The 27,170-nt window shown below is 49.4% G+C and overlaps 1 protein-coding gene across 4 annotated transcripts in view; it reads left to right on the forward strand.

The window, feature by feature from the left end:
* The window catches only part of SBF2 (SET binding factor 2), a 245,472-nt gene that overhangs the window by 42,007 nt on the left and 176,295 nt on the right, over positions 1-27,170 (forward strand). For all 4 annotated transcript variants that reach the window (XM_077287271.1, XM_077287272.1, XM_077287274.1 and 1 more), the window contains exon 2: positions 12,198-12,283. In XM_077287271.1, the coding sequence (XP_077143386.1) occupies positions 12,198-12,283 (86 nt within the window). The remainder of the gene's footprint in view (positions 1-12,197; positions 12,284-27,170) is intronic.

Below are 27,170 nucleotides of genomic sequence, written 5' to 3' on the forward strand. Positions count from 1 at the left end.
TGTGCTCTGCCTGGGGCCACTGTGCTCTGCCTGGGGCCCCATATGCTGCCTGGGGCCCCTGTGCTCTGCCTGGGGCCCCTGTGCTCTGCCTGGGGCCCCATGTTCTGCCTGGGGCCCCTGTGCTCTGCCTGGGGCCACTGTGCTCTGCCTGGGGCCCCATGTTCTGCCTGGGGCCACTGTGCGCTGCCTGGGGCCCCTGTGCTCTGCCTGGGACCACTGTGCTCTGCCTGGGGCCCCATATGCTGCCTGGGGCCACTGTGCTCTGCCTGGGGCCACTGTGCTCTGCCTGGGGCCCCATATGCTGCCTGGGGCCACTGTGCTCTGCCTGGGGCCCCATATGCTGCCTGGGGCCCCTGTGCTCTGCCTGGGGCCCCTGTGCTCTGTCTGGGGCCCCTGTGCTCTGCCTGGGGCCCCATGTTCTGCCTGGGGCCCCTGTGCTCTGCCTGGGGCCCCATATGCTGCCTGGGGCCCCTGTGCTCTGCCTGGGGCCCCTGTGCTCTGCCTGGGGCCCCTGTGCTCTGCCTGGGGCCCCTGTGCTCTGCCTGGGGCCCCTGTGCTCTGCCTGGGGCCCCTGTGCTCTGCCTGGGGCCCCTGTGCTCTGCCTGGGGCCCCTGTGCTCTGCCTGGGGCCCCTGTGCTCTGCCTGGGGCCACTGTGCTCTGCCTGGGGCCCCATATGCTGCCTGGGGCCCCATATGCTGCCTGGGGCCCCTGTGCTCTGCCTGGGGCCCCTGTGCTCTGCCTGGGGCCACTGTGCTCTGCCTGGGGCCCCATAGGCTGCCTGGGGCCACTGTGCTCTGCCTGGGGCCACTGTGCTCTGCCTGGGGCCCCATATGCTGCCTGGGGCCCCTGTGCTCTGCCTGGGTGTAGGACACTGGTGACGTCACTTATCTCCGGACATTATCTCCGGACATTATCTCCGGACATTATCTCCGGACATTAGCTCCGGACATTAGCTCCGGACATTAGCTCCGGACATTAGCTCCGGACATTAGCTCCGGACATTAGCTCCGGACATTAGCTCCGGACAAAGCCACGGAAGTTGGCACAAATTGCAGGAAGTAGTATTCTAGGCAATTATATATTAGATATAGAGGTGTTATCAGTCATTGTACAGGAGGAGGAGGTGAGCTGTGACATCAGATATTGTGAATGGTGGATCCTGTGTTATCTACTGTATATTGATGTGTTACCTGTCATTTGATTCCGGTCTGTGATGATAATGAGACTGCTGAAGAGTCTTCTGTATAGAACAGGATTTAAGAGTCTAGTATTAGGCTTAGTGGCCACTTGTGAAAATTGCAAGTGATATTAAAATTGAGGGGAAAAAAAAAACATTAAAAAAATTTATATTTCGTATGCAAATTTAAACAGTAATATATTGTCTGGTGACAGATTCTCCTTTATTAGGCTCAATTTTCTACATTTTCTCATTACTCACAAGAACACGGAGTAACATTGCTATATGGGAATGAGACAGTCCTCCTGGTGCTGGGTCAGTCGCCCCTGAAGACGCTGCACCGGGTGACTGCTCCGCCAGACTCATCAGTCACAATCCAACTTTCCAGTTCTTACTCTTAGGACGTCCCTGATCTTGATATACAAAAGCCGTGCCCCGACACCCGCACTTCAGATGCTGTCCAATTTTCCAGAATTGTGGTTGGTGCCACTGCAGAAGGCAATGATATAAGGGTAGCCCGCACATACATATTCTATATGTGTATGTTTTTGCAGCAGGCTCGCTGGTGGGGAACCTCCTTCTGCCGGGATGCGATTTCTCGGTTTGTTGTGTGCCATATGACATGTGTGCGTTCGGCTCTGCTCCATCCTTTGCTACAAACGCCCTGAGCTCGGATCCAGGTTTAATAAAGGGCTGCATTCCCGGCATGCCATGACATCATATTACAACAGCTTACACCTCATTTGAAGGCAGATTTATGATTACACGCCCGGGTTTTTCACAACCGCTGGCACCGGTCCAGCCAATGGCAGCTTCACGACTGCGCGATGGATGTAAATAAATATGTTTTTAATCTGGAACCTAATCCTTTTAATATATATGAAGCGCACGGTACGATGGAGATTCTTGTCTTGAGCAAAGCTCACTTTGCAGGGCGGCCAAGTGCAGTCCTAGTGTCAAAAGTTTGCCCCTTTGCATGTCCTTAGTTATACCCATCAGCCCGGCGCCCAGCCCGGTCCTCCATAACAGCTGACCTTCCCCCTGCGCCCAGCATATCAGACCCTGTAACATCAGGATATGGGGCCTCGTGATTAGAAAGTTTGATTGTTGGGGTCCCACAGCAGCACAGATTGTTTTTAAGGGCTGATCTTATGAGGCCGGCCTCACACTAGCGAGTTTTACGGTCGTATGAGCGCATAAACTACGTCCGTAAAATTCGCATTACACATGGCCCAATGATTCCCTATGTCCCAGCTCCTATCTGCCGTATATTACGCATCCGTAATATACGGTCCTGTACGGCCGTAGAAAATCGCAGCATGCTGCGTTTGTCACCTTATTGCGCAAAAAAATCGCCAATGCAAGTCTATGGGGGCGAGAAAAATATGGATTCCACACGGACCAGCAGTGTGACTTGCGAGAAATACGCAGCGGTGTTAGTGAAAAGCCGGTAATTCAATTGCCGGCTTTTCATTTCTCCTTCCCAAACCCGACATGATATGAGACATGGTTTACATACAGTAAACCATCTCATATCCCCCTTTTTTTTTGCATATTCCACACTACTAATGTTAGTAGTGTGTATGTGCAAAATTTATTGTGTATGTGCAAAATTTGGGCGCTGTAGCTGCTAAAATAAAGGGTTAAATGGCGGAAAAAATTGGCGTGGGCTCCCGCGCAATTTTCTCCGCCAGAGTGGTAAAGCCAGTGACTGAGGGCAGATATTAATAGCCAGGAGAGGGTCCATGGTTATTGGCCCCCCGTGGCTAAAAACATCTGCCCCCAGCCACCCCAGAAAAGGCACATCTGGAAGATGCGCCTATTCTGGCACTTGGCCACTCTCTTCCCACTCCCGTGTAGCGGTGGGATATGGGGTAATGAAGGGTTAATGCCACCTTGCTATTGTAAGGTGACGTTAAGCCAGATTAATAATAGAGAGGTGTCAATTATGACACCTATCCATTATTAATCCAATTGTATGAAAGGGTTAAAACACACACACACACACACACACACACACACACACACACACACACACACACACACACACACACACACACAAAAGTATTTTAATGAAATAAACACACAGGTTGTTTTAATATTTTATTGCTCTCTCAATCCACCAGGAGACCCTCGCTTGGCAAAATAATAAGCCAACAATATACATACCTTCTGATGAACTGTCACGTCCCACGAAGTAAATCCATCTGAAGGGGTTAACTCATTTTACAGGCAGGAGCTGCGCTAAAGCACTCGCTCGTGCCTGTAACCCCGGGTGCTGAAAGGAAAGCTGGGTGATCTGTACTTACATTGAGTTGCGGTGAGGCGCCCTCTGGTGGATGAACTCATGAACTGGAGCCTTGGAAAAGTTCCCACGCTCGAGTTCATATCGAGTTCCGATAGATTCCTCGTTTTAATTCTTCGCCGCTTTCGAGATCTCGGTTAAATGTATTTTTTAGAGCATCCAACGATTGGACACTGAACAGATCTAATGTTTCTCACAGCTGAGGGTTTGTAACAATTGCATCCAAAATAAAACAAAAAAACAAAGTTAACTTCTGGGTAAGCACATGGGCTGCACAAATCTCTTTTCTACTGATAGTTTGTTACAATCTATCCGTCCAGAGTTTGGTATGTTTAGACTCTTTGGATGTGGACAACAATGTTTCCATCCGCTGACGGCAGATAATTAGACATAATGTAAACGTTTTATGCATAAATCTTGAAAAGGTCTTTAAATAGGATCTCCCAGCAGCACAAAGTATTTCAGGAATGGTTGTGCATGTTGGAGGCACATGATTAAAGACAGACTTTTTTAAGCTCACATTTTGCTCTTTTTTTTTACCCGATCCTCATTTTACATATGGCAGCTTCTTCCCTGAGCACAGATGGGTTGTATTTGAATAGAGCGAGTCGCGTCTTATCATTATATCAATATTTGGTGGAGATGAGCGCAGCGATCATATACTGTGGAGGTTTCGCCCTCTTCTCTAAAAATACAACCTCCTGAAGCCGCGTGTAGTCAGCCGATCACTCCTGCCCCTACTGCACCCTCTGTCCTTGGGCCTCATTATGGGGTCCATTATTTTCTCCAGTGTTAGTTTTTTCTGTGATTTTCTTGTATAATATATAAATATATATAAAGAAAGAAATATTGCAAAGCTCCTGTGACACATTACAGTGATAACAACGAGATACCTATTCTGGAGATTTTGCTAAAAAATGGGCATGTTTCTGCTTGGACTTTAAGGGTAGGGTCACACGGTGTGGAGAGAATGTGGAGGGGAAAAAAAAAAGTTTCTCCCATTTTTTTCACTAGGTCAGTCGGAATTTGGTCGTCTGCTTTTCTCATACTTGGAGAAAATGAAAAGTTTCTCCTTTCTGACAGTATGTGATAGTTAGACTGCACTCAGATGTCAGCCGAGTGCAGTTCAGTTATTCCACGGACCCATTGAGTTTCATTGTTAATTTTGATCCGACCCTCCGATCAGACATGTCTCTATTTTCCGCGGACTTCTCGGTCCACAAAAAATCATGGCCAAGTGATTTAGCCCATAGATTATCACAGGTAACGCTTATGACATTCGTACGTGATAATTGGTCTTGTGAATGAGGCTGAACTGTTAATTATTTGCCTCTTTAAGGCTACTTTCACATTTGCGTTAGAATCCGCAGCGTATCATCCGCAAACGCATCCAAAAACGCATGCAAACGTCTGATAACGCAGCGTTTTTTATCTGCATCAGCTTACGCATGATGGTTAAAAAAAGGCAGCGTTTGCATGCGTTTTTACATGTTTGCGCTTTTTATGCGCATGCGTTTGATATTTCCAGGAGGGTGTGTCTTTAATGGGCATGCGCAGTCCGAAGTACGCAAGCGCATCAAACGCATGCATACGCAAAGACATGGGTACGCATGCGTTCCCATAGATAGTAATGCGTTTTTTTGCCGCATTCCTTGTGCTAACAACCACATACGTTTCTAGGCGGCAAATTGACGCCTCTAAAATTACTACATGTTGCGTTTACCGCGCCAAACCGCAGACGACGAAACAACGCATGAGTCGTCAAACGCGGCAAAACGCAACCGATCGCAGACGCATTCGTCCCTAATGTTAAATATAGGAAAACACAATGCATGCGGATAATTGCGGAAGAAACGCTGCGGACACAACCGCAAATGTGAAACCGGCCCTAGGGTGAATGTCTTCCGCATATCCTTATTTAGAATAACAGGTTTCTAATCTGCTATTGTCCTGAAATGAGAAGAATCCCACGTTCTCCCCATAATAAACTTGTTTCGTTTACCTCCTGCACATATTGTCCATCTGGGGTAATGTAGGTGAAGGTAATCAGACGTGAGCGCGGCAGTGCAATCTTCTCCCCAATATTCCTGGATTCCTCCCATTAATTGCATTAGTGTGGAGCTTATCGATATTCCGCCATGTGCTTCTAATTACCGGCAGCCCGCACCTGATGGGCCACGATGATTGAGCTCATCCTTTCAGCGCACTCGCTCCTTTCTGCTACAGCGTTTCATGGGAGCGGTGCGGACAGATGGATGAGAATGTCATGGTGTTTGCAGACCGCCACAATGTTATAACCGGTGGTGGATTTCGCTGTGTGTTATAACTGTCTCCTGTGTGCTGACGGATGGGTTATTAAAAGCACCATCAATTTCAAGTGTTCTTTTTAGCACTCGTTACAAGCAGTTTTGGCAGCATTTTTTTTTTGAGTCCTCTACCTTATCCTCTCCAAGTCCTATAGAGAAGCATTTTGAAAACAAGAGCAGAAAAACCATCATACCCAGAAAATTCTCTGTCTTAGATTATGCTCCCTGTTATTGGGGACCTTGGTGCAGTGACCGAGCCTTCGGGAAGCTTTGTAGCTGTTGGTGGGGGTAGCCTTGGCTTATTAGTCATCGCATGTGATCTGCGTCTTGCTGCAGACTGATTAAGCAGCATTTCAGCCCTTTTTATATAGTGTAGCAATAGCCTATTACGGTAAATAATAATGTAGAATTTTTTATATATATACCTGGTTTAATTAATATTCCCTTTCTGGATTATCTGCGATGATGATTCCTTACTTCCCTTTGAAATTAATTGCTGACTACATTTCCCATGTCTCTGCTGGCTTTGGAGAGAGCGTGAAGTCTTATCACTGCATTTGCTCTATTCTGAGTTTTATCTAAGTGACTTGGAACTGCTGTCATCTGTCTGGCACAGTTTATCTCCCCTGCTTCCTGCTTGTGATAGGTTTGTTCTTCATGTAAACTCTTAACAAGCAGGAGGCAGGGGAGACAATACTCAAATATTCTAAATGTTCAGACAAATAGCTTCAAATTACATCTCTGGCATGCTGGCCAATGCAGTTCTACAAAAATTGTTGACTCTGCAAACGCCAAAATGCAAATTTGAACATATCTATCTGTATGGACAATAGTGAAATTGGTTTTAAAGGGCATAGGGTTTTTTTCGTTTTATTTCAGCTTATACACAACCTGCATACGGTGGGAATAAAGCCATCCATACAATAAATGTCCTGGATGTAAGGGCGTTATATGGTCCATACACATTAGATACAATCATCTCCTATTATAATGGGCAATTTTAAACCCAGATTTGGTTGGGACTAAAGTAAAAGCTTCATGAAAGTGTCAATCAGTGCAAGTTTGGTAAATAAAGGCATCTGTAAATCGATAGGTTGGGTGTAAAGTGGATGCACTGACGCATGCCGATTTTGGTGCAGTTTTTAGCTGCACATCTGGATACAGAAGAGCAGTATCCGTTTAGCTTTGCTTTGGGTCTAAAATCTGCATTAAGGATTGCATGTGTGACTTCAGCCCAATGACGGAGTTCTTCCATCAGGAACCTCTTGCATTAGTGTAATCATGATACTGCTTTTCCTCTACCCCTGGGACACTGATTTATCGGGCCTCTGTGGGCAAGGTGCAGGACGGCCTTGTCATATTTCCTGGCCATGATGTCGGAGCCTCTGGCCTCTCTTCCAGCATTCCTGCTTATTTGTGAGATTCTCCTGCCCTGTGCCCTAATTTGTTAAACATGACAGGCTCTGGACTAATAAATAATCTCGAGAATCTCATGTTTTTCTCCCCCTCTCTTCACATCACAACTTTTCCAGCCTCTCCGATAGCCTTCACTCTCTTTGTAGATGTGTAGAAATGCTGACGGCTGTCCCATCCAGAGCTGCGCTGTATTTATAGCCTCACTTCTATCGGGTATTTCACTTGGCTGCACCAGTGTTTTCTAAAAATGCCACGCTGGTGAGGCGGACAAAAAAAAAAGCAGTTTTTCTTATAATTTTATGCATCCCCTTTAAATGGTCATCGTGGTTTCGATAACCTTTGCATAACTCAATAGAATAAGGGAATACAAGAAACTTTGTAATATATCTTATCGGAGAAATCTGCTGCTGTCTCCACTTATCAGCCGTTTCTTTCTCTGCCATCTAAACTCACTATCCACTATGAAAAAAACAGCTAAAATCTGTGTTGGTTGAAGCAAGACAGATTTTTAGCAAACTAAAGTATCTGGCTGCAGTTCCTGTTTATAAAAAATGAAGGTGGGAGGAGTGCTCTGCACAGCACGAGACAGGGCAGACACAGGCGGATCATGCTGCAGCTTTCAGTTCCACGTGTTGTAAGTCGGTGATGGCTTCACAGCCACACTTCTCAATAAGCTGTGGAATGTCTTCCATGCGGCAGAGATAGAAGATCAAGAATCTATCTCTGCGTGTGCTGTGTATGGGAGACATCCCCACTAGCGGCACCCCCCACGATCATCTTGTTTGCAGCTCACATCGGAATGGACACAGTATTATGCAGAGCTGGAACAGCACAGAACCTGAGCGCCAGTTGTTAAGAACGAACCGAGGAGTGCTGCCCCACCTCTGTACTATATACATACTGGCAGCCATTGGAGGCTGAAAAATAATATATTGAAGGCCTGTCCTTACCCCCCGGCGATCAGCTACATGTAGGACGATCCCTTTAACCCTTTAGCTATAATAGTCGTTCAAAACAAATTACTCTTGTAGCTTAAGACCCCAATTCTATGGTCTGATGATGTTGAGACTTCAACAGGATGGCAACAGATACGCAGCGTGTACAGCTTTAATTCAGAATGTTCTTGTCCCCATTATATATACGTAAATCTCTCCGGAGAGCCCTCTATAATAACCGCTCCCATGATTATAGTCATTACACAAGCCGTAATAAGAATGCCGCACCGCTGGTCCTAAATAACGGAGGCCTGCATCTCTGGATGGACACGGCCGCCTTCTGCAGGGACGTGCGTCACCGGGTTTGGTGCATGGAGTCTTTCCACCGTGATTCTTTGTGACCTCTATAAAAGGAACATCCCCAAGTTTCGGTAAAACAGTTGCTGAAACCGTGTCCCTTTGTGTTAGTTTTTGCACCGTGCCCTTTCCTTTTGGTGATTGTGTGCAGTCCTGGGCTGCGTTCCCCTATCGTCCCTCGATGTCCCAGTTTCCCGCTATTTTCCACGTTCCCCAGTCCGCTTCCAGTGGTTTTGTCTCCTTGACCCTGAATGTGACTTTTCATGGAGGAGTTAAACATTAGCCCAAGCACCGAGCAGCAAGAGGTCAATCATTTATCCAGGTCCTGGCCCCGTCCTGCCATCTGAAGTGCCGATCCGAATCCAAATCTTCTGAGACGTCCCAGGAATCGGTTACAGGGTAATGGGTTTAAAAGGGAATAGAGCAGGAGAAGCGGAGTGGGGTGATTATATAGGATTGTCGGGAAAGTTTCCAAAAAAGTTGCATTTTATTCATTATCATGTCTGGTGTTTGTATGTAGGAGTCCAGTGGGCGGTCCTAGTAGTGATAGGCAGCTTCCTCTGCAGGCAGTCATACAGGGAAGACTGTCAGTCATGAAGTAGTACCGCCCACTGGACTCCTATATACAAACACCAGGGATTTTAATGAATTAAAATGAAACTTTTTCTGAAACTTTTCCCATAAAAGATAAAGTTTAGGGTAACTCTCCCCTATATATGTGCGGGGTGACTACAGACATTGCGTGCTGCTCTCTGCCTGATGCCGACACCACGTTTCTTGCGCACTGTCTTCACTTTGACGCTGTTGCCTCTCTCCTGGCATCTGGATAACTCAAGATCCACATTATAGGTGTGTGTATGTGGACCACCGTATGTATGTGGACCACCATGTGTATGTGTACCGTCATGTGTATATGGACCACCGTGTATATATGGACCACCATGTGTATGTGGACCACCCCACCACAATGTGTATGTGGACCACCATGTGTATGTGGACCACCCCACCACAATGTGTATGTGGACCACCGTGTGTATGTGGACCACCGTGTGTATGTGGACCACCGTGTGTATGTGGACCACCGTGTGTATGTGGACCACCGTGTGTATGTGGACCACCGTGTGTATGTGGACCACCGTGTGTATGTGGACCACCGTGTGTATGTGGACCACCGTGTGTATGTGGACCACCGTGTGTATGTGGACCACCATGTGTATGTGGACCACCATGTGTATGTGGACCACCGTGGACACATGCAGGATGGGTCTTGCGTCGGTGCCAGGGTTGTTTGTTCTTACGCGGGATGTGCCAATGCCCCATTATTAGGAAGGACGGGGCATTTCCAGACGATTACATGTTGCATTGTTGTCTTCTCGTAACATTGTAACCAAATCCTAATTCCTTTTTTGCTCGTCCACTTCCTAATCACCGCAGAATGGAAAGTCCTAACCTTTCATTTCTATTTATCACCATTCTTAAGATCTTTGCTTGCTGGAAGTGAATAGAAGCATTGACCTTCTCGCAGCTGAGGGTTTGCTACAGTTGTTTCCAATGTAGACAGTGCACTATGAGAAATCGTACATGAGCCGCACTAATCCTTCTCCTGTAATATGGTAATTTGTTACAATGCATTCCACTGGAGACTTGTTAAAGGGATTGTCAGATTGGTGGGGGTCTGACACCCCTGGGCCACCCACACAATTCCCTGTTACCTGGTCCCAGTGTACGGAGCTGAGACAGCGCAGTATAGTGGTCATTGCTGGGTACTGCCGCTCAGGTTCCATTCACTTCTCTATGAGCTGAGCCGCAGTACATGAGAATGGCGCGGCCCGTGGCGCTGGCACCGAGCAGCTGCTTACATCCCATCGCTCCAGATGTTGCCCTTGTTTACAAGAATTGTCATGTCCCGGGCCCAGAATAGCAGCCACCAGAAGTATTTGTGGGCGAGCCGGCACGCTGGGACCTAGGAGCAGGACTTTATGTAACCGCTGCAGCTCTGCTGTTTGTCCTGACTCATGCTGCAGGGACGCCGGAGCCTCGTCCACATGCTGTTAATTATTGCACAACGCACCAAATGTCTTGTTTCATTCTTCAAGACATGATATTTAATGCTTTGTTTGGCTCCGCTTTCCTCCAGCCTGCAAATCCCAATGTGATTATCGAGCGACCAAATCTGTGCGGACAGCTGCAATTAGCGGCACGGATGGTGATGGCGACTGTATCCGCTGCGAGCGATCGTCTTATAGCAGCGGCAATCGCCAACCGTCCCCACTAACACGAGGATTCACACACTGGGCTAAAATACTCTGTGCTGCTGGGGAGCCAGCTCATTCCACTGTGATCTCCTCTGAAATGCTCTGTGCTGCTGTGGAGCCAGCTCATTCCACTGGGATCTCCCCTGAAATGCTCTGTGCTGCTGTGGAGCCAGCTCATTCCACTGTGATCTCCCCTGAAATGCTCTGTGCTGCTGGGGAGCCAGCTCATTCCACTGGGATCTCCCCTGAAATGCTCTGTGCTGCTGTGGAGCCAGCTCATTCCACTGTGATCTCCTCTGAAATGCTCTGTGCTGCTGTGGAGCCAGCTCATTCCACTGGGATCTCCCCTGAAATGCTCTGTGCTGCTGTGGAGCCAGCTCATTCCACTGTGATCTCCCCTGAAATGCTCTGTGCTGCTGGGGAGCCAGCTCATTCCACTGGGATCTCCCCTGAAATGCTCTGTGCTGCTGGGGAGCCAGCTCATTCCACTGGGATCTCCCCTGAAATGCTCTGTGCTGCTGTGGAGCCAGCTCATTCCACTGGGATCTCCCCTGAAATGCTCTGTGCTGCTGTGGAGCCAGCTCATTCCACTGGGATCTCCCCTGAAATGCTCTGTGCTGCTGTGGAGCCAGCTCATTCCACTGGGATCTCCCCTGAAATGCTCTGTGCTGCTGGGGAGCCAGCTCATTCCACTGGGATCTCCCCTGAAATGCTCTGTGCTGCTGGGGAGCCAGCTCATTCCACTGTGATCTCCCCTGAAATGCTCTGTGCTGCTGTGGAGCCAGCTCATTCCACTGTGATCTCCCCTGAAATGCTCTGTGCTGCTGGGGAGCCAGCTCATTCCACTGGGATCTCCCCTGAAATGCTCTGTGCTGCTGGGGAGCCAGCTCATTCCACTGTGATCTCCCCTGAAATGCTCTGTGCTGCTGGGGAGCCAGCTCATTCCACTGGGATCTCCCCTGAAATGCTCTGTGCTGCTGGGGAGCCAGCTCATTCCACTGGGATCTCCCCTGAAATGCTCTGTGCTGCTGGGGGGGCAGCTTATTCCACTGGGATCTCCCCTGAAATGCTCTGTGCTGCTGGGGAGCCAGCTCATTCCACTGTGATCTCCCCTGAAATGCTCTGTGCTGCTGGGGAGCCAGCTCATTCCACTGTGATCTCCCCTGAAATGCTCTGTGCTGCTGGGGGGGCAGCTCATTCCACTGTGATCTCCCCTGAAATGCTCTGTGCTGCTGGAGACCCCGCTTCTCCCAACATGTAACTTTTCATTCCTGACCTCCCATAAAGTCCGTGCACCCTTCTCCTGAAATACTCTGTGCTGCATGCGAGTTCTGCCCATTCTACCGTTTCGTCGGGTGCAGTTACAATGTGGCGGTGATCTGTGGCGTCTCTGCAGCCGTCTGCTCAGAAACGGTGACACTTCATGTCTTTGTTTCTTTTCACAGGATCTGGCGAAGGTTACGGCAAAATCATTCAACGCTTCCCACTGACCGACTGGAGCGACACGCCGTTCCCGCAAGGAATAGAACTGGTAGGTGATACATCGTCGTACTCGCTGTTATCAGCCAGCAGCTGAAGGGCTGGAGCTCCCGTTATTTTCCCTCCCGATCTCTTCATGGATCTGATGAGACTTCTTTCTGGTGGAAGGATCTGGGGTGAGCGCTGATATCAGAGGTCGTCTCCTTTTTGAGTTTCTGCCTCTTCTTTCATCGTGGAGATGGTTCATAGAAGCGGCGTCCCGGATCTCAATCGTTATAACATGGACTCTCTGTACAATGTACAGTGCTGGTTTTTGGGGGGTGTTTTGGTGTGGATTGTCTGATGCAGACAATTAGGATAAAGGATTATCAATCCGGTGGATCAGTCGTCAGTATACCCCCTGCTTACACCGCGAAACGTGCTGCCGACAGCTATGTTTTTTTTTGTCTCCCGTAAATGCTACTATCCTCTGACAAATCAGCGTTTCGTTCTGTCGTTGACTGATCGCTGCCATGATTTTACGGATGACAGTAATTGTCTCGTACTGTGTTTTTTTTTTTTTCAAAAGCGGAGTTTAAAAAGAAAATATAAATAATATATAGAAAATCTTTTATTCACAGTCATTGGCAGATTCTCAGGAGACGTTGTATCTGTGCGTCTTTCGCGTGCAGTCGGATATAAAAACCTTTTGAAGTCTGATGATGATGATGATGATGCAGGGAATGTTCCTCTAATCCTCTCATTTGTCCGCCACGGCTGGACGAGCCTGAAGAAGAGATCAGTCAGGGACTTTGTGCATGAAGCCGAGTATGTAGGATCAGCGGAGTCTGACGGTGCATTATCCGGTGTGCATAGACGCCAGAGATACAGCCTTATGTCCTGAAAATATATGTGGTCAGGCTGAGTTTCATGGGTGTCCACTGGGGGCACCACGGGTCGTTGTCCCTAAAGTATACGTTATGGCCTTGGCCGCACTGATTGCAGGGACCATCGTGTCCTTTGTATAATGTCACATGCACACGTGGATCCCTTATATCGGTGATATATGGAGGCAGGTTCTTATTATGCAGCGTCTCAGACTATGATCTAAATTAATATTCCGCCCGGTGCCATAAACTCTGATCAGACATGAGCGAACATCCAGCTCGGCTACACCTGATACATATAGCCACACACAGCAGTGCATAACTAGGCCGATTTGCCTTTCAGAGACCTGAGAAAGCTGGGTGATGATCCCTGACCTTATTGTTTATCAATAACCACTAACGGCCCTATGAAAGAAGAGAAGCCCCTACTGCTCCCTTTCAGCTTTCCTAGGACCCTGAATCGGAATCCTTGCTCTTTGGGAGACTCCTTTTGGGACTTTCAGGAATAATTGGTAATTTATAGAAGACGATGGAAAGTTGGGTCACAGGCCGTCCAGCTGGAGGAAATGGAAGCCTCTGGAGGGTGCGATCCTTCAATGAAACGGAAGCGCCGCTGTCTTGTAAGGTCTCCCTCGTGGCTCGATTCCGGTCATTTATATCTTCAGGGATTGGGAAGAGAGAGGGGTTTTCTTCTCTGTCCAGGAGTTAACCAGTTAATGGCTAATTTAGACCTGTTAATATGCGGCAAACGAGCATTTGTGGGAAGGTCTAAACAGGCCGGCAATCACTGAACGCTCATTAGGTGCATTGATCTTTTATGACTACATAAACATAATGATTCTCGGCAGCACGTGGTCTGTATAAAATAGGTGATGTGCTGCCGAGAACATGACATTCATCCGCACTGAACGATGGTATCCATGAATGCTCATCTGCCTTAGAGGAATGTAAACGACGGCTGATCGGCTTGTATATAACTGATCGGCTCGTGACGGCCGGCCATGAGACTCCGTGGATCGGCTGCAGAGACCGTGATGCTGTCTGGCACGCAGTACATGGAGTGTAGGGTTGAAAGTAAAGGAGGGGTCTGTAAGTTAGGCACAATTGTAAAAAAAAAGATTTGCAGCTTCCAAGTGCAGAGATTTTTTTTTTATTTATTTTTTTTACTTCATTGACATCAGGAGTCGCATTAACAATGCGATTTACTATTAGCAAACGGCAGAATTGTGAATGCAGCTCTGGATGTGACAAGAGCTGTCTTTGTGCATAGATTGAGGGGCAGTTGTAACAGCCGACTGAAACAAACACGTGATTGCTAACATCAGTGCATGGGATCGCCAGGACCATACGTTTGCTTCGGATGCCATGCTGTAGGCTGTTACTACTACCAGTCACACTCTACAGATAGACCGGTCCTGGATTGTATCACCATTGGTCTAACTAGATAGGGAAAACAAACAGTGTGACCCTGATGAAGCTGGATTAGCGGCGAAACATTATGTCGGGTGACCTGGAGGATTTGGGTGGTAAGTTTTATCAGTCGTGGCGTTTGTCCCTTGCACAGGTCTTTAAAGTGGTGTGTATTACGGACAAGTCATCAACAGAGCTATAGCAGCAATAGAAGTAGAGTCCAGATCCAAGGAGCTAACGGGAATGAAATATTTCATATGACAAATTTGCTGAGTCAGTGCAGTGGATTATTGGACCCCATTTAAGCTATTCGGGACACCATGCTCATTTTATTCCAAGTGATCGCCAGCAGAAGTGTGAATGCAGCTCTGGATGCCACTAGAGCTTAACACTGGATGTGCCCAATCAGGATTATTTTCAGGCATACTCCTCACAGTGGGAAATCCATACTGCCTGTGTATCAAGTCCACCGGATATAGAAGGGGGCACAACGTTCCCAGAATTTTCCAGGATTAACCCCGATTTTGCTGAGTAAATCTGTTGTGTTTGTAGCTGCTTCTTATTACTGTGCATCGTCCAGTTCTGCCTGCTCCTCGCTTACAGGCCTGGCGCTTTAGGAAGATTTCCATCTGTCCTAGGACACGTAGAGACTCCCACAGATGATCCCTGTAGACTGTGGCTACAAAGTAACAGGTTCTTTATTTGTAAATATCGTCATTTCTTTATGTTGTGTCTGTTCTGATTCCCAGTGGGGCCCATCCTGCGCCTCCTCACTGCAGAGCGGGGCAGGGGGGAGCTGGTCAGGCCCTCTTCGGGGTTAGACGTATTATATAGCTGATTTTTGGCGCGGTGTTGTTGCACATCGGAGTTCGGCACTGAGCAACTTTAATATTAGTAGTGACTCCTTTTCTTTCTTAACTTTTTTTTTTTCCAGAATTTTTTTTCTTCTTTTTTTTTTCTTTCTTTTTTGCTTGTTGTATGATTTTTTTTCTTCTTCATCTGATTTTCTCGAAGGTGTAAGTTTTCTGGAGATGGCCACGCTCTGAGCTTCCTTTTTATCATCGGGGCAATAGTTTTCCTTGTGGATTCATACATGACTCCTGAGAAAGCCCCTCAGCCGCTTACTGAAAATCCGAAAATCCTGACCTCCCAAAAGACCTTTTATAATGCAATAATATCCGGCAGTGGGGGGGGACACACCAGGGACCCGTAACCTCCTCCGATTCCTCCTTTACGTCGCAGGGTCCTTGTCTCCAGTGACCTTGGACAGGACACTGGAGCGTCTTCTCTAAACAAGCTCGGTATGGATGACGGAGCTGGCCCAGCTGATGTATGTGTGGACGTGATGGCCGTTGCGTTGGGACAGCCCTGACCCCGTGTCCTACAAGTACATATCATGGTTTTCTGTCATTTTTTTTTGCAAATCTAAGCAAAAACTAAAGATTTAAGTTAAAGGTTGCAAAAGTGCATATTGGATGTGCCGGGCAGGTGCCTGAATGGCATCACGTATAGGATGCCGCTCGCTGTGTGTACTAAGGTTATTTCTGCCTCCGATACCTATTCTTAGTGCCATCGCTTTCATTCTCCAGCGACGTCTTCCTCCCGGGAAGGTCAGGGCAGTAAGTGGTCATTATATTATGTCTCTTGCTTCATTGTGTAGAAGCTGCTAAAATCCCAAAATGCTAAAATCCCAGTAATTATTCCCGCTGTTTCTGCATGGGAAAAGCCTAAATGAATTGGCTGTGGAATATCCCACACATATAAAGGTATTAGGGGGTAGGAGATGAGATTATGGATGCTTTGGGACAGGAATGATGGGAGTGATACTTTTAATAGGATTACTCGGTAAGGATCTGAAGATGGATAAGTGATAGCGAGTCGGGGTAGATTGTGAGATCCTGAGCCGAAGGATAATGGGAGTGATACATGGTCTGTAAGAGGTGGTTTTAGACTAAGAGGACAGGGATGATGGGAGTGATACATGGTGTGTAAGGTTATGAATGGATCTTCTGCAGACAATGATAGGAGTGATGCGTTGTGAGATTGGTAGTGGAAATTGTGATCTTCTGAGAACAGAGATGATGGGAGTGACACATTGTGTGCGAGATCAGATACAAGGATGATGGGTGTGATTGTAATATAGGCGCTTCTCACTAAATTAGAATATCATCAAAAAATTAGTTTATTTCGGTTTTTCAATACAAAAAGTGAATCTCATATATTATATAGCGTCATTACAGACAGAGTGATCTATTTCAAGTGTTTATTTCTGTTAATGTTGATGATTATGGCTTACAGCCAATGAAAACCCAAAAGTCATTATCTCAGTAAATTAGAATAATTAACGAAAAACACCTGCAAAGGCTTCCTAAGTGTTTAAAAAGGTCCCTTAGTCTGTTTCAGTAGCTCCACAATCATGGGGAAGACTGCTGACTTGACAGATGTCCAGAAGGCAGTCGACATGCTGCAGATCTGAAAAGCACTGTTGTTTCCCAATCCAATCTAATCTGATAGTTTTTGCAGCTTTTAATTTGCCTGGAAAAAGGGGGAGGAAAAAAAAAACGCCAAAAAGAAAAGGCAACTTGTGAACATAACCTACATTGGTTTCCTGCATTGCATCCTGTGGAAAGATTTACCCCAGAAATGGCTGTGCCATACATAAAGGTGGAAGTTGATCCTATTCATAGCCAGGAGAACAAGAAAGAACCCCCCCATTCTTTACACTGCAGTTCTGCACACAGATAACTGAAGAAATGTGAGAAAAAAGAGAAACCAGCGATTGTGCTCCAACGTGACCCCAATGGAAAGCCTTGGGGATTGGGGCCGATTTCCTCTGTGTACAGACACCGCTGGGAATGGCTTAGCTGTGAATTTCACCTGAATCGCACAATGTGGGCGAAGGACCAGACATCTTAAAATAACTTATAACATGGGGGTCCGCACCAGATCCATTGTGATGTTAGGTGGCCGCTGGCCAGACATTCACTGGTCCTTGCCGTGGATTGTGTCTATGCTCCGCAGGTCGGATTCTTGTGAAGAACATGTCACGCCGGAGACCCATCACTCCTATCGTGCAGCGTTTTCTGCAGAACCCGAGTCCTTACGTCGTCACCATGAAAATATTTACAGTCCGGATCTGAAGTTTGTCTGAAGCCATTGTTATCACGGCTCATAGGCTCGGGAATAATAATAATACGGACAAGCTGCACACTGATACATTCACATCCGACCGTCCTGCCCCAAATCAAGTATTATGTCTGCCACGCCGTCTTCTTAGGAAGAAGTTTTCTAGGAAGTTTGCATCTCGGTTCTTTCTACCGTAATGGCTTTTTGGGTGGGTCGAGGTCACTATGCCCCGCCGACTGTGCCTGCCCAAATAATGTGCCATCGACACCGAATCATGGCTAGTTACAAAACACTGTAACGAACCATCACCTGTGCTTGGGTTTTTTTTCTACTTCTGCCAAAGAATGTAAATGTATATTGTTTACATGAAAAAGGGCAGTATCCATCTTGATCCTGATCCCAAAATGGACGGCTAATAACAAATGTATCAACTCGCTGGCTTTATCTGCATCACAGACCAAACTGCTTTGTGGGTTAGAAAGTCCCAGATTATGGGATTATTTTTGGCGTTCCCGTGTGTGTACCGGCTCCACGTCCCGTTATTGTGGGTGCTGGGTGCCGTCCACTATCATCAGTTCCTGTTCTGTATATTTCCTGACACGCGATCAGATTACAATCTGCAGAGATTACGTGTTTGTCCAGAGAGGGATTTATGCACTGAGATAACGAAGGGAAATATTTAGGTGTCGGGAATATTGTTTTGGCCGTCGGTGAGCGCAGGTGGAGTCTCTGCTTTCATCTTGTGATCAAATACAAAGGGGATTATTTGTGTGATATTTCGATCATTCTCTATTTATTTGTACAGTGTTATCATGTAGCACAGAATTTACGTCCATCTCCTGGTCATACACCCCCCGCCCGCACCAGAGGTGCGCAGTCTATTGTCACCTTGCTGTTTTGTTCCCTGGTGGATGAACACATAGGAAAAAGCTGAAAATCTCCACTCGGGATGGAGCCCCCACACTGCGTGCCGTGCCCCCACACTGCGTGCCGTGCCCCCACTACTGCGTGCCGTGCCCCCACTACTGCGTGCCGTGCCCCCACTACTGCGTGCCGTGCCCCCACTACTGCGTGCCGTGCCCCCACTACTTCGTGCCGTGCCCCCACTACTTCGTGCCGTGCCCCCACTACTTCGTGCCGTGCCCCCACTACTTCGTGCCGTGCCCCCACTACTGCGTGCCGTGCCCCCACTACTGCGTGCCGTGCCCCCACTACTGCGTGCCGTGCCCCCACTACTGCGTGCCGTGCCCCCACTACTGCATGCCGTGCCCCCTTAGCATGTGCCGTGCCCGCATGCTGTTCCTCCATACCGCGTGCCGTGCCCCCTTGGCATGTGCCATGCCCCCACACAGCGTACTGTGGCCCCTTAGCTTATGCCGTGAACCTTAACATGGGCCGTGCCCCCACACTGTGTGCCCCCATACCGCGTGCCGTGCCCCCATACCGCGTGCCATGCCCCCATACCGCGAGCTGTTCCCCTACACTTCGTGCTGTTCCCCCACACTTCGTGCCTTTCCCCCTCGCTTCGTGCCTTTCCCCCTCGCTTCATGCCTTTCCCCCTCGCTTCGTGCCGTTCCCCCTCGCTTCGTGCCGTTCCCCCTCGCTTCGTGCCGTTCCCCCTCGCTTCGTGCCGTTCCCCCTCGCTTCGTGCCGTTCTCCCTCGCTTCGTGCCGTTCTCCCTCGCTTCGTGCCGTTCTCCCTCGCTTCGTGCCGTTCCCCCTCGCTTCGTGCCGTTCCCCCTCGCTTCGTGCCGTTCCCCCTCGCTTCGTGCCGTTCCCCCTCGCTTCGTGCCGTTCCCCCTCGCTTCGTGCCGTTCCCCCTCGCTTCGTGCCGTTCCCCCTCGCTTCGTGCCGTTCCCCCTCGCTTCGTGCCGTTCCCCCTCGCTTCGTGCCGTTCCCCCTCGCTTCGTGCCGTTCCCCCTCGCTTCGTGCCGTTCCCCCTCGCTTCGTGCCGTTCCCCCTCGCTTCGTGCCGTTCCCCCTCGCTTCGTGCCGTTCCCCCTCATTTCGTACCGTTCTCCCATACAGCGTGCCGTGCCCCCACACCGCGTGCCGTGCCCCCACACCGCGTGCCGTGCCCCCACACCGCGTGCCGTGCCCCCACACCGCGTGCCGTGCCCCCACACCGCGTGCCGTGCCCCCACACCGCGTGCCGTGCCCCCACACCGCGTGCCGTGCCCCCACACCGCGTGCCTTGCCCCCCCACCGCGTGCCTTGCCTCCACACTCACTGCGTGCCGTGCCCCCTTAGCGCGTGCCGTGCCCCCTTAGCGCGTGCCGTGCCCCCTTAGCGCGTGCCGTGCCCTATTCCTTACTAGAGGATCCTAAGAGTAACTGTATGATGATACATATGTATCCTATATATGGGCGATTACATCGCTCCAATGTGCAGTGTGATATTTTATAAGCAAAGACCTGGATATCAATAGAAAACGTCCCGGGATATTGGTCACGAGGCAAAATGTCTGCCTGATGTTTGTCCCGCGGTGTATCAGTCTTATGTCTTATAGCGGTTTTATTTATTTTTCTCCTTTTCTTGTAACTTTCTATTCTTTCTCACTCCTCTCCTTCCATCCCTTCCTCTTTAACTTCCCTTCCCTCCACCCTACTTTTTTCTTCGTTTCCTCTTCTATTTCTTTACTTTCCATCTTCATAGTTCTATCCTTTCTTTTTTTCAATTACTTCCTCCTTTTCTTATTTTTCCCTCTTTTATTCCTTCTCTCCTTCCCTTTTTTCCTACTACTTGCCTAAATTTTCTACCTCTCTACTGCCTTCTCTTGATTACTTATTCTCTACTGCTTTTCATTGCTTCCCCTTTGCATAAGTTCCTTCCCTTCTTTTCTTGCTCCTATCTTTCCCTTCTTTTCCTAGCTCTTGCATGCCCTTGTCTTTCCTTTCCTGCCTTTTCTTCTTGCCTTTCCATTCCTACTTTATTCTACTGCCTTTCATTCCTTTCTTATTCCTTCCTTATTCCTATCTTATTCCTTCCTTCCTTTTTCCTCACTTGTTCCATCCACTGCCATTTTTTCTTTACTTCCTATCCTTCTTTTGTGACACCTCTCCTTCCCTTTTCCTACTTCTTGCATACCTTTTCTTTAATCTCTTCTGCCTTCTCATTCCCACCTTATTCTCAATTGCCCTTCCTTCCTTCCTTCTTTCCTTCCTTCCTTCCATTGCTTTTTTCTTTTTGTCTCTCCTTCTGTTCCTCTTTACGCTCCTGCATTTTCTAAATCTCTTCTGCCTTCTTATCCTCTCCTTATCCTCTCCTGCCTTGCATTCCTCTATTACTCCTCACCTGCCGTAGTTGCTCTTCTCTCCTTTTTTCCCTACTTTTAGGCCCCCTTTATTTTCTTCTTTTCTACCTTCCATTCCACTTTTCCCCTTTTCTTTCCCTCCTTTGTTTCCTTCCTCTCTTGTGTCTTTCCTCTATTTCTTCACACTTGTACATGTTGTAGGTCGTTTCCTTCACCGGTACTAGTCTATCTGGAAATAATGGCTGTGCGCTGCAGCGGCTCGTGTCAGAATCTATGATGGCCGGTGACTGGAGGGTGTCACAGCTCCGCCGCATAGTGGTGACTGGAGGGTGTCACAGCTCCGCCACATAGTGGTGACTGGAGGGTGTCACAGCTCCGCCACGTAGTGGTGACTGGAGGGTGTCACAGCTCCACTGCGTAGTGGTGACTGGAGGGTGTCACAGCTCCGCTGTGTAGTGCTGACTGGAGGGTGTCACAGCTCCGCCTCCAGTGGTGACCGGAGGGTGTCACAGCTCCGCCGCTCAGTGATGACTGGAGGGTGTCACAGCTCTGCCGCGTAGTGGTGACTGGAGGGTGTCACAGCTCTGCCGCGTAGTGGTGACTGGAGGGTGTCACAGCTCCGCCGCGTAGTGGTGACTGGAGGGTGTCACAGCTCCGCCGCTCAGTGGTGACTGGAGGGTGTCACAGCTCCGCCGCTCAGTGGTGACTGGAGGGTGTCACAGCTCCGCCACGTAGTGGTGACTGGAGGGTGTCACAGCTCCACTGCGTAGTGGTGACTGGAGGGTGTCACAGCTCCGCTGTGTAGTGCTGACTGGAGGGTGTCACAGCTCCGCCTCCAGTGGTGACTGGAGAGTGTCACAGCTCCGCCGCTCAGTGGCGACTGGAGGGTGTCTCAGCTCTGCCGCTCAGTGGTGACTGGAGGGTGTCACAGCTCTGCCGCTCAGTGGTGACTGGAGGGTGTCTTAGCTCTGCCGCTCAGTGGTGACTGGAGGGTGTCACAGCTCTGCCGCTCAGTGGTGACTGGAGGGTGTCACAGCTTTGCCGCTCAGTGGTGACTGGAGGGTGTCACAGCTCCGCCGCTCAGTGGTGACCGGAGGTTGTCACAGCTCCGCCGCTCAGTCACTGCTGCTTTATGGGCTGAATGTGATCGTCTTCAGGTGCATCTTGTGCTGTTAGATGGAATCTGGGCACAATTCATGGCTCATGGACCCTTTCCTGAGGTCTTCCAGGAATCTTCTGCTTTGTACAGGAGACGCTCATTCTTCTCTCCACCATGGCGGTGGTGCACAGCTCCACTCAGACTCTGTGGACATTGACTCTGGTACCTGGGGGCTTTGGGTGAAGTACTGAACCTTGCAGCCTCTTGGATCAGGGAGAATTTGGCAGGGTCCTGGAGGCTTTGGTGCGCTCCTATGGGCCAGGGGTGTATAATTTTAGCTTGGTCATACTTTGCTTCTCTCTGAGGTTGGAGCTTTGCATGTTTCGCAGGGCTCTGCTTCCAGTTAGTCTGTGCGAGATGACAGAGTTGGCCCATGCATCCTGGCAGGAGGTTCTCCTTTTCTTTTTTTAGCCCTCTGCTTTCTGCAGATGTCGGGCTCTGTATGAAATAATGCATTTGTTCCTCCTGAGAGGTGAGACAACGCTGCGCCTCCCTCCAAATACTTCACTTATTAGTCCGAGCGTTTGGTCATATTCCCCCGATGTGGCTAAAAGTAGATGCGTTTAGTAATGTTGACTGGGGAGGAAAGCGATGGAGCCGCAGGGCTAATCTTGTTTGGTAATTTCATCTGAAAAATATGCCCCCAGGGAAGGGTAATAAGCTATTGGCCGGGGCTCGTCACCGAGACATGAGCCACCTTGTGCCTCGCGGCCCAACCTTCTGCTCTGCCTCTTACTATATAAGCCCCCGTATAACGCTGCCCCTATAACACTGACAATGCTTTGCTTTACTGATTTTTGGACTTGTTGTGAATTATTTAGTTTCCTCTTCTCTAGTCACATCCAGAGCTGCAGCAATAGTTCGTTGACTTACCTCTTTGACGCCCTCTGCTGCCTCCGTATTATGTGCAGGTTGTGCCCTTCTGTTTTATGCTACAAAGCTCCAAACTTCCAACTTTCCAACCATCCAGTTAATAAAAGATACAATTCACCACTAGGGGGAGCACACTGCATACAAATGTATACAACACTCCTGGAAATCTATAGCTTGCCTCCTTTATGTGCCCTCTAGTGGTGGGTGCTTGTAGTCAGAGTTTCTGAATTGGACGCTGGATTAATGATGGTAAATGCGGGGGGGGGGGGGGGGGATGGGGGGCTGAAATACCCTTGAAGTGAAATTAAACTTTGCACCAGTTAAAAAGAGGGACTTGCCCTTTAGCTTGTCCCCAATTTGAGACATTGGGGCACTCTACTTGTGTCCTATTATTAAGCTGCTGTTTTGCTATATCTGGCAGGAGGATATTTGCGGTGTTTTCAGAGCCAGCTTCGGATAATCTGATTCCAATCTTCATTTATTTTCTTTCCTGAAATCACATTGTTCTGATAAATTCTGTGGACGGAGCTGAGTGCACATCAGTCCAAGCACAATATCCCGCTGGTGCAGGGGCTGACATGGGGAATTAAGTCCTCTATGGAAAGTGCTTGTAATATTCCACCAGAGTGGGCACTGGATGCAGCGCTGGGGGAGGAGCTCTGGATGCAGCGCTGGAGGAGGAGCTCTGGATGCAGCGCTGGGGGAGGAGCTCTGGATGCAGCACTGGGGGAGGAGCTCTGGATGCAGCACTGGGGGAGGAGCTCTGGATGCAGCACTGGGGGAGGAGCTCTGGATGCAGCACTAGGGGAGGAGCTCTGGATGCAGCGCTGGGGGAGGAGCTCTGGATGCAGCGCTGGAGAGGAGCTCTGGATGCTGCGTATGGGGGAGGATATCGACGCAGGTCTGGGGGGCGCCCTGGATGCTGCGTTGGGGGAGAATATCTGGCCGCAGGCCTGGGGGGCGCCCTGGATGCAGCGCTGGGGGAGGATCTCTGGGCGTAACACTGGGTCGGCTTCCGGTATGCTGCGCAGGGGCGGGCTGTGGGTACATCCCTGGGGGACAGTGCGCTGAGGGTTCCTGGGGGTAGCAGGGCGGGCAGGTTCTGGATGCAGCGCTCTGGGGGCAGCGTGGCAGGCTCTGCATCCTATATTCGGCTTTCCTTGCACTCCTGTCTATCCCAGTGTAAGGAATCTGAAGGAGAAGTCGGGACGAGCTGGTGTCTACACATTGTTATAGAGACTGGGGGGCTACATGGGTTCATAAAGAATGTGACCCGTCTATAGCTCGCTGATAGCCCCCGAATTCTTAGCAGCCGGGGTCCTGTCAGCTCCTGACTTTGACTCCCTGGGGTAATCTGGAATGTGGCCCCGACTTCCGGGAAGCGCATAACTCTGCCTGAAAAATGCAGGAAAGAATGGCAGATTGTGGCCTAATAGGAAGAGCCTCATCAGTCAGGGGCCGGGGACAGGCGAGATCCGCAGTGTCCCCCTCATTATAGGGCTCATGGTGATAAGTCACAACTGGGGGGACAGAGGAGGAAAGGTGGATCCTACGCTGACCACAAGGATGACTACTGGGATCTGCTTCCGATGAGTAAGCAGCCGGGAATGATGCAGGGAGACGCACGTTCTTCTGACACAGGAGGGGGCGCGGATTATTTGGGGGAATTAATTGAGGTATGGCAAGGATGATGGGGACAGGAGCACGTTCTTGTATTCTGCCATCACCGGATGGTAGAAACCTTCTGTTCTGAACTTGGCTTCTTTGTGATTGTGAGAGTGTTAAATGTTATAGGAGGGAAAAGGGTTAAATGCATCATAATATAGAGGAACCAATGTGCAGATTCCTCCAAGCACATAACCCTGACAGCTGACAGATCAGCCGCTGATTGATTTGTGCTGCTTTCCTAGTGACCACAAGAGGCCGCCAGTGAGCAGCAGATGGTTATATTTCTGCGCTATAGGGACGAAGCCACAATGGAGTACAGGAATCATCTCCCCTATGTATGTAATGCACAGCCGGTTACATGGCCGCTGCCGAGCTGTGGCACACCGGTAGGTGCACTTTATGGCCACGCACTTTACGGCTGTGCACCATCGTCAGCTGTGCGCTGTACGGCCATGCACCACTGCCAGCTTTGCACTGTATGGCCACGCACCACTGCCAGCTGTGCGCTGTACGGCCATGCACCATCGTCAGCTGTGCCCTGTACGGCCACGCACCACTGCCAGCTGTGCACTGTATGGCCACGCACCACTGCCAGCTGTGCGCTGTACGGCCACGCACCACTGCCAGCTGTGCGCTGTACGGCCATGCACCACTGCCAGCTGTACGGCCATGCACCACTGCCAGCTGTGCCCTGTACGGCCATGCACCACTGCCAGCTGTGCCCTGTACAGCCACGCACCACTGCCAGCTGTGCACTGTACGGCCACGCACCACTGCCAGCTGTGCACTGTATGGCCACGCACCACTGCCAGCTGTGCGCTGTACGGCCACGCACCACTGCCAGCTGTGCGCTGTACGGCCATGCACCACTGCCAGCTGTACGGCCATGCACCACTGCCAGCTGTGCCCTGTACGGCCATGCACCACTGCCAGCTGTGCCCTGTACAGCCACGCACCACTGCCAGCTGTGCACTGTACGGCCACGCACCACTGCCAGCTGTGCACTGTACGGCCACGCACCACTGCCAGCTGTACGGCCATGCACCACTGCCAGCTGTGCCCTGTACGGCCATGCACCACTGCCAGCTGTGCCCTGTACAGCCACGCACCACTGCCAGCTGTGCACTGTACGGCCACGCACCACTGCCAGCTGTGCACTGTACGGCCACGCACCACTGCCAGCTGTGCCCTGTACAGCCACGCACCACTGCCAGCTGTGCACTGTACGGCTACGCACCACTGCCAGCTGTGCACTGTACGGCCACGCACCACTGCCAGCTGTGCCCTGTACAGCCACGCACCACTGCCAGCTGTGCGCTATAAATATGACTTGTGGTAACTGCTTGTACATACATTACTGATCCCGAGTTACATCCTGTATTATACCCCAGAGCTGCACTCACTATTCTGCTGGTGCTGTCACTGTGTACATACATTACATTACTGATCCTGTATTATACCCCAGAGCTGCACTCACTATTCTGCTGGTGCAGTCACTGTGTACATACATTACATTACTGATCCTGAGTTACATCCTGTATTATACCCCAGAGCTGCGCTCACTATTCTGCTGGTGCAGTCACTGTGTACATACATTACATTACTGATCCTGAGTTACATCCTGTATTATACCCCAGAGCTGCGCTCACTATTCTGCTGGTGCAGTCACTGTGTACATACATTACATTACTGATCCTGAGTTACGTCCTGTATTATACTCCAGAGCTGCACTCACTATTCTGCTGGTGCAGTCACTGTGTACATACATTACATTACTGATCCCGAGTTACATCCTGTATTATACCCCAGAGCTGCACTCACTATTCTGCTGGTGCAGTCACTGTGTACATACATTACTGATCCTGTACTGATCCTGAGTTACATCCTGTATTATACCCTAGAGCTGCACTCGCTATTCTGCTGGTGCAGTCACTGTGTACATACATTACATTACTGATCCTGAGTTACATCCTGTATTATACTCCAGAGCTGCACTCACTATTCTGCTGGTGCAGTCACTGTGTACATACATTACATTACTGATCCTGAGTTACATCCTGTATTATACTCCAGAGCTGCACTCACTATTCTGCTGGTGCAGTCACTGTGTACATACATTACATTACTGATCCTGAGTTACATCCTGTATTATACTCCAGAGCTGCACTCACTATTCTGCTGGTGCAGTCACTGTGTACATACATTACATTACTGATCCTGAGTTACATCCTGTATTATACTCCAGAGCTGCACTCACTATTCTGCTGGTGCAGTCACTGTGTAAATAGGGCCTTTCTTACCTCGTCCCAGTACATTGAACCTGGAGTCCTCTCCACACATAAAAAAAATAAATAGGAACAACTTGCTGGATGTAAACTGAGAGTGTTTCGTGTGCTGAGACTTCTGGCAAAAATGATTACATAAGAAACCTTTAATTTTGGGACTTTTTATTTTTTTTATTTTTTTGCTCATGTTTTGTTCTATCATTTTTTGTTGTTTTCTTTGTTTGTGATGTTGAGTTTCCTACAAATAATTGAATTTCCCTTTGTGGAAAAATCCCTCTTCTTCCAGAAACGACAGTCGGGG

The sequence above is a fragment of the Ranitomeya variabilis genome, chromosome 2 (assembly GCF_051348905.1).
Source record: "Ranitomeya variabilis isolate aRanVar5 chromosome 2, aRanVar5.hap1, whole genome shotgun sequence".
NCBI classification, from domain to species: Eukaryota; Metazoa; Chordata; class Amphibia; order Anura; family Dendrobatidae; genus Ranitomeya; species Ranitomeya variabilis.